This window comes from Heterocephalus glaber, unplaced genomic scaffold (genome assembly GCF_053883595.1).
Source record: "Heterocephalus glaber isolate CG9 unplaced genomic scaffold, H.glaber_assembly_v1.0 deba00001481, whole genome shotgun sequence".
Lineage (NCBI taxonomy): Eukaryota > Metazoa > Chordata > Mammalia > Rodentia > Bathyergidae > Heterocephalus > Heterocephalus glaber.
The window spans coordinates 66,768,610-66,782,901 of record NW_028258317.1 but is presented as its reverse complement, the minus strand read 5'-3'; the positions used below and the strand labels follow the sequence as shown (position 1 = coordinate 66,782,901).

The 14,292-nt window shown below is 39.8% G+C and overlaps 1 protein-coding gene and 1 long non-coding RNA gene across 13 annotated transcripts in view; one reads left to right on the top strand and one right to left on the bottom strand.

Moving 5' to 3' along the window:
- LOC110345414 (uncharacterized) overlaps nt 1–8,624 on the bottom strand; it is a 36,062-nt gene extending 27,438 nt beyond the window's left edge. Inside the window, exons 1-3 of one of the 6 annotated variants that reach the window (XR_015439943.1) lie at nt 8,377–8,624; nt 4,133–4,262; nt 3,543–3,637 (exon numbers count right to left, since the gene is read on the bottom strand). This is a non-coding gene — a long non-coding RNA (uncharacterized LOC110345414). Of the gene's footprint in view, nt 1–3,542; nt 3,638–4,132; nt 6,090–8,376 lie in introns of those variants that run through there. The other 5 variants (XR_015439942.1, XR_015439944.1, XR_015439941.1 and 2 more) reach the window with 5 other exon arrangements.
- The window catches only part of Ankrd26 (ankyrin repeat domain 26), a 96,929-nt gene continuing 91,255 nt past the window's right edge, over nt 8,619–14,292 (top strand). For 5 of the 7 annotated variants that reach the window (XR_015439935.1, XM_087183523.1, XM_087183521.1 and 2 more), the window contains exons 1-3: nt 8,620–8,982; nt 13,107–13,221; nt 13,380–13,553. Coding sequence is in view for 6 of the 7 variants with exons in the window: in XM_087183523.1 (XP_087039649.1) it covers nt 8,774–8,982; nt 13,107–13,221; nt 13,380–13,553 (498 nt within the window). In the remaining variant the exon portion in view is untranslated. Of the gene's footprint in view, nt 8,983–13,106; nt 13,222–13,379; nt 13,554–14,292 lie in introns of all 7 variants that reach the window. The other 2 variants (XM_087183522.1, XM_087183520.1) reach the window with 1 other exon arrangement.

The window sequence follows — 14,292 nt, the reverse complement described above, 5'->3', positions numbered from 1 at the left end:
TATTTCTGTCAAGAAGGTTCTTCATTATTTTGAAAACTGGTTTCCTACTCATATCTTTTCAGCTGGTTTTTGTCATTGAATACCTTACTTTTCCATCTATTTTAGCTTTGCTGGATTGGAAGTTACTACTTCAAGGGCTTAAAATACTTCACTCCAAGCTCTTCTAGCCTTTAAGGTTTGTGTTGAGAAGGCTGCTGTGATTCTAATTGGTTTACCTTTACATGTGATTTTTTTCTCTTTGACTGCTTTTAAAATTCTGGTTTTGACCTGGGCATGGTGGCATATTCAGGGAGCTGAGGTAGGGGAATCATGTGAGTTCAAGGCCAGCCTGGGCTACATTATAGTGACTTCAAGAACCTTGTCTTAAAAAAAAATGCAGGGCATTTAGCTCAGTGGTTCCACCACCTGCCTCGAAAGTGCAAGGCCCCAAGTTTAATCCCAGTAACAAAAACAACAACAAAAACAAAAAAACAAAATAACAACTAAAAAAACCATAAAATTCTGGGGGTTTTGCTGGATATCTGGTAATTTAATAAGGATATGCCTTGGCAAGCTTTTCTTATATTTGGAAAATTTTCTTCTATGATTTCTGTAAACATGTTAGTAAATCCATCTGTGTTATCTTCTAGTTCTTTTCTAACTCTAATTAGCCTTAGACTGGTCTTCTTCTTGTCATTTAGTAACTGTTGAATTATCTTCTCTTGTTCTCTTATCTTCTTTGTGGCTCTTTTGAGGACTTATCATAAATCACTATTTTGTCCTCAATTTCAGACACTCTGTCTTCACACTGGTCATTTCTGCAATTTATTAATTCTATACAACTTTTTATTTCAGGTATTTCTGTCTGACATTTTTCAAAGATTCTATATCCTTATTGAATCTTTCATTCAAATTTTGAACTGTTTTCACCTATTTCCCTGAAATTCACTATGGGTATATTGAGTGAAATTGCTGTAACTTTGGTCTTTCAGAGTCCTGCTACCTGGTATTTCCTTTTCTCTCCCTTTGTGGCCCCGTGCTCTGCCTTTCCTATGTGTATTTCTATTTTCCCCTCCTCTATTTCCCCCTCCTTTTTAGGGGAGTACTGCAGGTTGAGGACTAGAAGAGTGAAGAGACTTTGTGGTTCATATGGAAATTTTTAGTAGGATGTAGCCTCCCCATGAATAATTTTCAGCTTTGTATGTACAGTGCTACTATTTATTGCTTCTGTTATTTACTTTATGTGATTTTAACTGTGTCCCTATCATTTGCTGAAAGAATTACTTCTAGTTATAACAGCATCAACAGAGTCAGTCATATAACACTTCTATATGATAGTCCTTAAATTACATTTTCCCCTTTTGTTTATCCTCTAGGTACACTATGACGATTTTACTATTTGGAGTTGTTCTGCAATGAGGCAGGTGAACTGGAGGGAGAAGAGAAAGTGGGTGGGTGAGGAGTGTTAAACACTAAGGGGGAGGTTTAAGGAGAGACAGTGATGGATGAGAAGAAAATTTTGATGTGGGGTCTTACTCTATTGGAGTAATTTTAGTTAAGTTGAAGAGTTAGTAATGAGAGCTATCAGAGGATATTTGTGGAGGCAAGAGCAAGATATGGGAGAAAGGAGATTTTCTTTGTGATTGAAGAAACTATGTGGCTGTCAGAACCTGCTGATTGGGGAGACAATAGGCTCAGTAAGATATAGAAAAGCCAAAGGCTTACGATGGGGAGAATTGAGGGTTAATACTAGAGAAGACAGGAGTGACTGCGAGGGAGCTAAGTATGGAGAATTGAATACTTCAGAGGAGGAGTTTATATATTTGGAAAAATAATAAAGAAATATGGAAATAGTATTGCTTTGTGGGTTCAAGGTGAAGAAAACAGATATGGAGCTGCAAAGAGGGAGAGAATCTAGACACTTATTAAATCACAGCCAATGGAATTAAAATACCCAAAAGTAAAACACAATAAACACAAGAATCCATAAAAGAATATAACATAACCCCACATTAGTAAGTAAATCAAGAAACAAACAAAAACTCAAACCTATAAGATATCCAATGGGAACTCAGATTAAATATTCCAATGAGACCTTCCATACGTAATTCCTAAGTAGCTTTATCAGAGAGTCTGAGTACTCACACTCCCATAACTCTTCTGATCCTCTCACTGGAATACTGAAGCTAACTCAGACTCAGGACTTCTTTCTGCCAGTTTGCATGCATTCTTACACAGGCTGGTCCAGTCTGAGTTCTTGGGTTAGGAAATCTTGCGACCTGCTCTCTGAGTGTGGTGATAGAATCAGTGGACAGATTCACTGCACAAAAGTTTCCAGTGAGCTAGAGCATTCCTATATGCAGTCAAATCAGCTATAGTAGTAACAATCTAATCAGTTACAGTGGTATCTATCAGAGCAAATTGATAAATAACATACCATGAGATCCAAAGATAACCTTTAGCCTAGAGAAGAAATCCACAGTTACAGTGTTAAGCATCATAACAGCCCAAGTATTGACCAAAGCTAATATGCACTAAATGCAATAGCTATATCTCTTTTAATGGTGGAAAAAAGCATTCAACAGTAATTTTATAGAATCAATTATCTACAGCACAACAGGTTGTGGACCAGGTAAAGCCAGGGGATGGGAGGAGAAAAAACAAACAATAGTTTTTGTAAGTCTTCTGCTATGTGGTATGGGAAGGAGGAAATAGGAAGGGAGCAAAGGATCCTAATGGCAACAGAGGCCTGTTATATATTTAGATGTGGCTAACAAGGAAAAAGGTGCACAATCACTAGTGAGAAATGGGGATGTGAAAGGATTCTATGACTAATATAAATATCGGAGAAAAAGGGAGACAAATGAAAAGGGGGAGAAGCAAGAAAAGAAAAATAGAGAAAGAATAAGAAACAACAAAAATAAGTCAGGTAAAAAGATATGGATAAAAACAGAAAGAATAATAACAATAACAACAAGGGAGAACTACCTTAACCCACTATAAACTCTTTTGGAAGAAAAAAGAAAGAGGAAGAGAAGTACACACACTAATAAAGGGAAAATAATGGAATAAAAATGAGGAGATAAACAGAAAGAGGGAAACTGCAAGAAAGAAAGTTAGTTTTCTATTGTTTTAGATATGTCACTATTTTCCACAGCCTAGGATTAAGAAGCAGAGCTCAAGCCAAGATGTATCTCTGTTCACACTGGAAGACTAAGGTGCCAGTTCACCCCTGGAATGGTGCTGGATGCAGACATCGGCATACAGTGGTAACAGGGTGCCAATGTGACTTTCCAGTCCTGTGTAACTCAGGTTGAATCTGGCCTCCAGTTGGAAGAGCCAGATCCCCATTCACCAGCTCCAGCCTGCTCTCCAACCACCAGCTGTCTCCTGTAGCTGTCCTTCCCTCATCCACACTGGGAACCTGACTGTGTGGGGAATGGCTAGAGTCAAGGGTCTGCTCTGGGGCCCAGGTTCAAACACTGATCTCTTCCCTACAATGGCATCCCCACCAGGTCTCACTCTGCAATTGTGCTGGTGAGTGCTGCACCAAGGTTACTCACCAACTGTTGACTGTGGAAGGTCACTCTGGAAGCAGTATCCCTTGATTTTCTTGCTGGTTCCAACTGCCATTGATTCTCCCAGCCCCAGAGAAGTTCTGTGAGTGAAAAGTTTTTAGTTTGACTTTGTCTCCTGGGTGGACAGCTAGCCAGCTGCTCAGCTGCATGGTTTGCAAATGGTCCCCCTCTCCTTCTGTATCATTTAAGCCTTTTTTCCTCTTTTGTCAGTACTCTCCTGGTTTCCAGGTAACCTCTTCTCACTCTGATTCCTCTCCAAGCTACTGTTTTCTAAACTCTAGAGCAGTGATGGCAAACTGTTGTAGTCAGGATTCGGCAAGGGAATGTATCAAATACAGAACACATAACTTATAAGGTTTTTTATGATAATTACCCAAAGAGTCAAATGCAAAGGAGTACAAGAAATTAATCACACACTAGAAGCCCAAAGGATTCAACTGAGGGCCTAGATCCCAGCAGTTTTCCACACAAGTCAAGCTGAAGGCCTAGAGTCCAAGACAATGTCCTCCCAAGTCCAGCCAGTGGCCTAGAGCCCATGGCAATGTGTCATGCTTGTCCGTATTGAGGATCTGTACCTGGAGGGCTCAAAGGCCAATGGTGGAAGCCAGAAAATCCGTGCTGGTGAGATGAAGGATTTCTGCCACCAAGCTGAGGGATCCATATTGGAGTCAGGACGTGATGCTCACAGTAAAGGTCAGAGCTCCCCTGAAGAAAACAGCAGCCATTACCAGTGACAGGGAGGTCCCGAGCTCCTCCTCCGAGAACAGCCTAGTTTGCATCAGGAAAACTATCTGCAACAAGCTTCTCCTAGCAAATCAACAGGCCAAGATCTACTCCTCCAGTTCTCTTTTTATGGTGATTGGTAACAATCTGAAGGTGGATCTTTCATGCCCAGACCACACTAATTCAGTTCAGTTGGATGTTTCAAGTTAACCACTAGTCAATCCACCACACAAACCTTTTAGAGACTGCAGCTGTGGCACATGTGCCATAGGCTTACCACTGCTGCTCTAGACACTTTGTCCTGGAGAAGCTGAGTTGCTGGCACTCACTAGTCTCTGTTATTTTCCCTCCAAGAACTTTTATAAAGGAGTCTTTGGGAGCCTCTTCCATATTGTGACATGTGAGGACACAACTCAAAGTCACTATCTATGAAGAGTAGAGACTCAGCAGACATGGATATCTGCCATTGCCTTGATCTGGAAGTTTCCAGGCTCCAGAACTATAGACCATAAATTTCTAAGGCATTTTTTAAGGCACTCTGAGAGGATGGGGGAAATGACACAGGGTGCAATAAAGGACAGCCATGAACATAAAATTTAAAGAGGCACAGAGAGAGGTCCAGGAGGTTTCCCAGGGCAGCAGCCTTTGGCCCCATGCAATCAGGGTGTATGACCTCCACAAGGATTTCCTCATTGATTCCCAAAACTATACATTCCAGGGGTTTTTCTGAAGATTTAATCATATAAGCATCACCAACTGTTTAATCCATCTCTAGCTGATGGGGTGAGGGTTGAAAGTGCCAAGCATGTTGTCTTACTTACTTTCTCATTGTTGAGACACAATACCCAACACCCACAAGTTACAGGAGGAAAGGTTTATTTTAGGTCACAGTTTGTAGAAGTTTCAGTCTACAGTCAGCTGGCTCCAGAGCAGGATGGCATGGAGGAGAAATAGTCCATGGTATGCCAGGCAGAAGGCAGCAAAGCAGCAACATTGAACCTCCCTTTTCCTTTTATTCCACTCAGGCTACAAGCCTATTGGATCATGCTACACCTAGGGTGGGCCTTGCCATTATCCACACCCAGAACTACACCAAACCAATCAGTGGACTAATTTATTTATCATGCACCCTGAATCCATACTCACACACTGTAAATCCAGCCATCTAAAAAAAGCCCCACCTATAAGCATATAAGGCTTGGAAGGAGGGTCTAAATACAAGCCATAAGGCATTCATTTTTACTTACTACCTTCCATCCAGAGTCCTTATGAGAATAAAAGGCATGTCACAATAAATATTTAATTTACTAAAATATATTGGAATAATATTTAACTGATAAATAAAATGTAAAAAATTTTGAGGGGAATTGTTCCATTTATCAACCTTAACCACAATCCTAACCTACCTACTGAACCCCAATCTGAACTAGAAAACTATCACTAAACCCTAACCTGAACATGCACCTCACCCCAATTCTTACACTGTAACCCTGTAACCCTCACCCTAAACCTGAGCTTAACACTAATTTCTAACTTTAGCCCTAAACCCTAACCCTAACCCTAACTCTAATTCCTAACCCTAACACTAACCCTAACCTTGTATCTCACCTTAATCTGGTCTAACTCTAAACATAACCTTAACTCAACATTAATCCTAATCCCTACCCTAACCTAGCATTAAACCTACCCCCAAGCCCAACTCTAGTATTAAGAAACTAGGGCAGGGATTTAGTTCAGTGGTTCTGCTGCCTGACTCGCAAGTGCAAGGACCCGAGTTCAATCCCCAGTACCAAAAAAAAAAAAAAAAAAATATATATATATATATATATATATATATATATATATATATATAAAGAAACTACCATTGTATTGTGGAAACTCAGACCATCTGAACCCTTTCCAGACACCAGGGCTGGGACTGCAGACACCCATGCTGTGGCTAACCAACAGCATAGTTCTCACACTTCCTGCAATCCAGTTCCTTTCTTGTTTTGATTCTCCAGTTCTATGGATGGCTGTACTCTTAGTTTAGTATAGACTTATTTTTTCAATAAAGTGTTCATGTTGTTCAGTCCTTTACCACAGAGGCTTTGCTACTTTGAAGCTGTTTGTATTATAAAAATCTATTTTCTCTATTCAATCTTTCCTTTCTGTATTATAGCCACATTTTCACTGTCCTGGACTAATTTCCAAAATTCCTCACATGTCTTATGTTTTACTATGTAGATCAAGAATTTCTTTTGAGAAATAAGGTCATACAGAGCAGAAATACACAACTTATGGCCTACTTAGCAGATTCATCCTACTTTCTATTCCTCTGTGACTCATGAGTGCCATTTTTCTTATTCTTTTGATCTTTTTGGTTCCCTCTCTCCCTACCCTGCCCACTATCAAAAACAGATCAACTGAAAAACAAAAACCAAAACCAAAAAAATAGATCAACTAGACAAAAAAATCAACAAAAAAAATCACTAAACCAAACCTTCAAACAAATGGCCATGATAAATAACTACAATGTTTCACCCAACAACCACAATATACACATTCTTCTCAGCAGCACATGGAACTTTCTCCAAAATAGATCACATGCTATCCCGTAAAGCATGCTTAAGTAAATGCAAAAGAATTAAAATTATACTATGCATATTTTCAGTTCATAGTGCAATGAAACTAGATAATGGCAAAAGACATCACAGAAATTATTAAAACACATGAAAATTAAACAATACCCTCTTGAATAATCAATGCATTACAGAAAACAATCAAGAAATTATTTCATAGAATCAAACAATAAAGCCAGTACAACATACCAGAAATCTATGAGACACAATAAGAGAGAAGTTTACAGCTGTCAAACAGTGAGTCCAAATACAAAACCTAATAATGTGTCTCACATTCCTAGAAAAACAAGAAAAATCCAAATCCAAAAGTAGTATTAGGAAGGAAATTATAAAGATCAAAGCAGAAATTAATGAAATTAAGACAAAAAATACAAAGAATCGATGAATCAAATAGCTGGTTCTTTAAAAGAATAAATAAAATTGACAAACATCTAGCCAGTCTTACCAAAAAGAGGAAAGCAAAGACCCAAACTACTGCAATTAGAAGTGAAAAAGGCAAAATCACAACAGACTTTGCTGCAATCTAGAAGACCATGAGTAACTAATGGCCTCTAATAAAATGGAGGATTCAAAAGAAATAGAACCTAAACATATATGAACTACCAAAGCTGAACCAAGAATATATAAAAATCCTGAATCATCCAATATCAGACAATGAAATTGAAATTGCCTCTTTTTGGCAGTGCTTAATAGATGCATTTATTCTTTTCCTTTGTTTTCCAAACAATTAGTAAACCCTTTGGCTTTTCAGCTAAGTCAATCCCATTTGTGTCCTATGCTGGGTTTTACCATTTTGTTATTCTTCCATCTTGAAGTCTGTGCCCTGGCTACACGTGATGCCAGCCCATGGACATTATAGGAGTCACAAATGATGACATTCTAAGGACTAGCCTGATCCCTCCGTGCAGGTGGGGACACTGCGGAGGCCCCCAGAGACATGAGGACTCGGGCTGTAACTGCAAGAAGTCAGAACCAGGCCTCATATCAACTCTGCCTCCTCCAAACCAGGCCCCAGCAACAGGCAGCCCAGGGGCGGGGTCGGTGCTGGTGCAACTGTGCACAGCTGAGGAAGTGCAGGGCTGTGGGGTGACTGGCCCAGAGGGACCCTGAGGAAAGTCCTGTGGAACGAGGAAGCCCAGGCAAGGGGCCCTCAAGAAGGACCTCTCTTCTGCAGGGCGTGATGGTGCATAAACGATTCTGAAGGTGCCCGAACATTAACCAGGAGGTTGAGGGCTCCCGTCAAGAGCTCTGCGAGGGGATCCTCAGCTCCCTCCTGCAACCGCAGCCAGGGACAGGACAGGACAGACCACATCAGGCCATGGAAATCTGTATGCGCGCGTGCATACACACACACACACACACACACACACACACACACACACACACACACAAGCAAGCTAAAATCTGGGGACCCGAGGGGCCTATTTTTCAGGAGGAGGCCGAGCCAGGAAGGTTCTGATCATGATGCCCGCCACCTTCAAGCACCGCACATGGTTCCTCCTCCTCCTCCAAGGATCTCCATGGTCCTCAGCCCTCTGCCTTTGTCAGCGGCCTCGCGTGTCGCCCGGCCCCACGGCTGCCCACACCGCTCTGGAGCGCAGCAGCCTGCAGGGCCCACGCAGACAGCCGAACCAGTCCACACCGCAGGCATGCGCACCAGCGTACTGAGAAGGCCTGGTGAGCGTGCCCTGCCACCGTGGAGCTGCGCACGCGCAGGGGCCATGAGGCGCGTTGCTTGGTGACTCCACCAGGTTGGAAGCCAGCAGCAGAGCCCCCCGGTTGTGACGCAGCGGCGCGCTGGGTCGGTTTAACTTCCGGGGTGGAGAAAGGTTGAAGCGGAGGGGCGGTGCCTAGGTTGCCAAAGCCACAGCCATGAGGCGGGTCTTCGGCCTCAGCAGTAGGGGCCAAGCGCCTTCGGGCTCTACAGGCCAGCAGGGCAGCTGCAGGGGACCGTGGCCCGGCGTCCGCGTCAGGGCCGTGGGCAAGCTCCATAAAGCTGCCAGCGCTGGCGATGTGGCCAGGGTGCAGCATCTCCTCATTCTGGGGAAAAGTGGCGTCAATGACAGAGACGAGAAGCACAGGTAATGGGGCTTCGGGGGAGGGCTGCGGGTGGGGCTGGGACTGTGCTGGAGCAGTGGAGGTCCGAGGGTTGTGAGGGCCGGAGAGGGTGAGGAGCGGGGAGAGGTGGGCAAGGGGAGGTCCAGAGGGGGTGAGAAGGGGGTGAGGAAGGGGAAAGGCGGGCAATGGGAGGCCTGGAGGGCAGGCGGGGAGAGGCAGGGAGGGGAAGATCCCACCACCCGGGAGGACACCTTGGGGGGGAGGGGTGTCTATCCCTAGGCAGCAAAATATTTATCAGCCGCAAAATAAACACAGCTTTTTTTTTTTTGGTACCGGGGATCGAACTCAGGACCTTGCGCTTTCGAGGCAGGCGCGGTGCCACTGATCTAAATCCCTGGGGCCCAGCACAACTTTCAATCAACAGTTATAGATCACTTCACTGACTACTTAAAAGCGATTTAACTACAATGTGTGTATAGTATTTTAACAAATGTGTAGTATAGTATAGTAACAAATGTGTGTATAGTATTTTAGTCTTCCTTTGTGTGTGTGTGTGTGTTTGTTTGGTACCGGATGGAACTTGGGACCTTGGGCTTGCAAGGCAGACGGTGGAACCACTGAGTTAAGTCCCCAGCCCAGAATTTTATTCTTAATATCACATTAAGAGAACTGTTGTATTCATTGTAGAAAAAAAAAAAAAGACACTATGAAACATTTCCCATAATATATCAAATTCAGGGCTAAAACTTACTCTGTTAAAATCTAGTATCCATTTTCTATCAGTCTTCACCTGTGCATGTATGCTCTTTACTGAGGAATCTTACAAGGAAACTGAGATGGGAAGATGGCTCCATGTTCTTGACTAGAAGGATTCATTAGTCCCAAAATGTGAACTTTCTGTTTATGAGTTTTATATAAACTCAATAAAAATGTCACATAGCACTGGGGTTCACCTACCCTCTTTTGCTATTGTGGTGTCACTAAGAAAATGTAGTGAAGACCTGCCTTCCTAGGTATCAAAACAAGCTATTTTCACAAATTGTTTGCTAACAGCCAAAAAGACAGATAAATGAATGTAACTTAATAGAAAATCCAGAAACACTCAAATATCTGTAAGAATTTAGAACTTGATACTAGTGACATTCATATTAGTTGGAAAATCAGAATTACCCATGAATGAAATGCCTGTGAACTATTTCAAAATATAGATTTTTTTCTTTCACAAAAGATCCTGGAGTATAGATTAAAATTTTTAAGTAATACAAAATGAGAAAAGTACCAAAAGAAAACACAAATGCCTATTTGTGCCTTCCTAAGAATGACCTCAGAAGCAAGCACTCTTTGTTTTTTTGTGCTGGGGGTTGCACCTAGGACCTGGTGCCTGCTAAACACACCACCTGCATAAAAGCAGGCATTCTGAAGTTTGACTATCAAAAGCAAAAATAAACTCTCCTTTATATTAGAAAAAACTTAACAAAATGAAAGACAACATACTTGGAAAACATTTACAACATGCATCAGATGAAAAATGTATCTTCATTTTACGGAAAGATTTTTCAAAACATCAAGGAAATATACTGAATTCTAATTTATTTATTTTGAAGCTGGAGATCACTGCTAAGCTATACTGAACTCTAAATTGGGTATTCTTTTGCAGATCTACAAGTGACCTATAAACATAGAAAAAAAAATGTAGAGAGTCCCTGGTAAGGGAATTTAATTTTAAAAAGGAATGAAATCCTGTTTTACATCTACAAAGTTTGTGAAGATGAAGAGTGGTTTATACTGCTGCTTAAAATTTAAGATGGCTAATGACTTTTTCAAATAGACTGTACCACATTTTTAAAAAGCGTGTTTTCACCCATCAATTCCATGATACTAAAATATCTTTAGGACACAGAGACACATGTAATTTCCTTTTCTTCAGCATTGTTAAAAATAGCAGTGTTTTAAGAAGACTCCATCGAAGAGATTGTATCAATTGCAGTGCATTCATAGAATAGAATAATATGACCATTGAAGTTGGCATAGACATTGATGTATGTTGACATGGAAAGATGCACTTTGGTATATCAAGTGAGAAAAAAGTCAGTGTAATTTTGCATACATACAAATAGACTGAAGTCTTGTGTTAGCCAAAAAATGTGTACAAAATGGGGTAATATTTGTTATTTTCAGGCATTTGAATAAGTGAAGTTTTCTGTTCCTTTTTTATTATTTAGAAATTTGTTCTGTTCCTAATATTTAAGGGTTTCTCATTGTCTGTTTGTTTCTAACCTTACTTTCATTGACACCAGAAAATATACTCAGTATTCAGTATTTTGACATTTTTTACTTGATTTTTTTTTTTTGGTACCGGGGTTTGAACTTGGGACCTTGCGCTTGTGAGGCAGGTGGCGGAACCACTGAGCTAAACTCCCAGCCCTTATTTTGACATTTTTTTGAGTCTTGCCTTTTGGTTTATCATGTGATAAGTTTTGTCAATAGTTCCGTGTGCCCTTCTTTACTTTCTCTTATCGTGATTTCTACAGTGAATATGTATAAAATCCTAATAAAAGTTTACTGTTAATAAACAGAACAACAGGAATATTAATTAGCACAGATAATAACTTTTCACTTTCTGTGTGTGTATGTGTGTGTACTGGTATTTCTGCCAGCTCTTAGCTTCTTCAGAAATAAAGGGATCATCTGTGCTTATAGATTGTATTATGTGTATGCTTAATTATATGCATTTTATTATAGATTTAGTACCTATTTGCAAGTATAGATCATTTTAATTGTATCTTTATGGAAGTAAAAGATATCAAATATAAATGATTATTACTAATACAGAAATATTGCTTTACTTTATACTCCCATTTTTATTTATCCCATTCTTTCAGTCCATTTTTTCACCAAACATAACCTGAATACCTATTATGTATTCTATGTTCAGGATCCCTCCCTCCTTAAACCATCATGCTTACTTGTTCAGTCTAGCAGGTTGAGAGATGTAAAATTGAAGTAAGAACTCAATTTCAGTTGAAGCTTTTCCTCTTTTTTTTCAAACAAAAACATGCTCTGAAGATAGGAAATTATAAGAGACTCTTTAAATGCTCTTTTGAAAATGTGTGAGAGTACTAAATGCTAATATTAAGCATAAGAAATATTTGATTCCTCTGCATCCTATAAATATACTGAGTAAAATGGGCCATACCTACCCATTTGAATCCTGTGTTTTATTCGGCTTAAAATGAAAATCAAAGTAAGGCTTGTTATTTTATTTTATCTTACTTTATTGTTATTCAGCCCTTTTCCTTATAGTAGTTTTTATATACCAACCATGTGAGCACAGCTGCCAGAGACCTGTTGCTATATCACATTTTACTTAATGTATGGCACTCTGGAGTATGTGATGACTCTGTAGGAAGAAAACTTTTAAATGCCGTTGCTGCAGGAGTTTCATGTAGAGAGGGGAGACATCAAGGCCTTTTTCCCAGGAAGCAGCTTGATTCATGCCTGCACTGACTCAGCAGATTGGGATTCGTATCCAAAGGCTGAGTGCAGGACATGGCATAGTTGCACCTTCTTATGCAATTGATTTTATTTTACTTGATAGAAATGTTGTCTTTGTTAAGTAGAAATTAAAATATCTAATAATTATTGAGTTGTTATTTGTTGTAGAAACTGTTTTAAATATTTTGCATGGATTCTTATTTTAACCATCACAGTAGTGTGCTGTGAGATAACTGTTTTCAGTCATCATTTTGTAGGTGAGAAAGTTGAGGCATAGAAAGGCTAAAAGATAGCTAGAAAGTAAGAGCTTAAAGGAGAAATTAAATCCAAGTTGAGCTCAATCCAAAGCGTGCTCTTCCTGTAACAGGAGGCTGCTCTCAGCTGGGGAGGGGGAATGGCTCAGTGTAGAGCTCTTGCTGCAAGACCCTGGCTTTTATCCCTGCACTACACACACAAACACAAAATCACCTGGCTGCTCTTCCATTAGCTGTTGAGTAATATGTATTGTACATTTTAGAAGAAAATTAGCTACTTGTTTTGAAATCTATTTAGCGTTCACAATTACAAGAATAATTGTGCATTGTGAAGTAGAGCTCTGTAATTTCCTAATAATCTTTCTCACTGTCATATATCATATATCTTTCTCATATAGGACTGCTTTGCATTTTGCCTGTGCCTACGGCCATCCAGAAGTGGTAACTCTCCTGGTGGAGAGGAAGTGTGACATCGATGCCTGTGACAGTGAGAAGAGTACCGCTCTGATTAAGGTAGGAAGTAGGCACCAGTTTCAGCATGAGATGGATTGTATTTAAATGCTGAAAATAACAGTGAATCGATGTAATTTAAATGTCCCTACTTGGTGAGGCATGTGGAAGGTCTCTTTTGAGTTCCTTGAGTTGACAGTCTCTTGTTACAATACCCACAGGCTGTACAGTGCCACCAGGAGGAGTGTGTGACTATTCTCTTGGAACATGGTGCCAATCCGAATGTTGCGGATGCCAACGGCAACACTGCTCTCCACTATGCTGTCTATAGTGAAAACACATCGATAGCAGCAAAACTGCTTTCACACCATGCAAAGACTGAGGCCAAAAATAAGGTATAGATCAACCCATTTTATTTCCAAAATATTTGAAATAGATTCATGTTAATAGTGACATATAGGTAGGGTCCATTTTTCATAAGCTCAAGCATCCCATGAATGAAAATACAGTATTTAAAACAATTGTTAAAGATTTCACTTTAAGTGTTGATAATTTTAAAGAAATACTAGAGAATACAGGTTTCTTTTATGCATTTATGACAATATTTGTGAAAACACTAAATTTTTTCAAAGTAAATCTTTTTTTTTTTTCTGATATTTCCACCAAAGTTTTTTTTCCTCCCCTTAATTAGTGTAAAACAACACAGGACAGCAAAATTTGCCTTGGAAATAGGCTTTATTTTAAAACTTAAACAGAACAACAGCATCTTATAGTAAGTGGAAATCATGTTACTGTTGACAAGTCATAAAAGTGATTCATTTTCAGTGATCTCGCTTAAATGGGAAAAATGAAAAGGTTAAGTGATTAGAAATATGCAGGCCAATGGGGGTTGTTTGTTTTTGAAAAAATACTTTTCTGGTTTATGTATATAGACAAGATCCTCTTTAATTTTTTTTTTTTAATTTTTTTTTTTTTTTTGGAACCAAAACGTTATTGTAACATTTTAGATATACAAATGATGACACTCATCATAGGGAATTTGCACCTGTACATGATATATCCTGTCTCTTCTTTTTTCCAGTCCCCTAATACAAAAGCTTTGTTTCTATTCTTTCCTTCTATTTTCACTTTCTT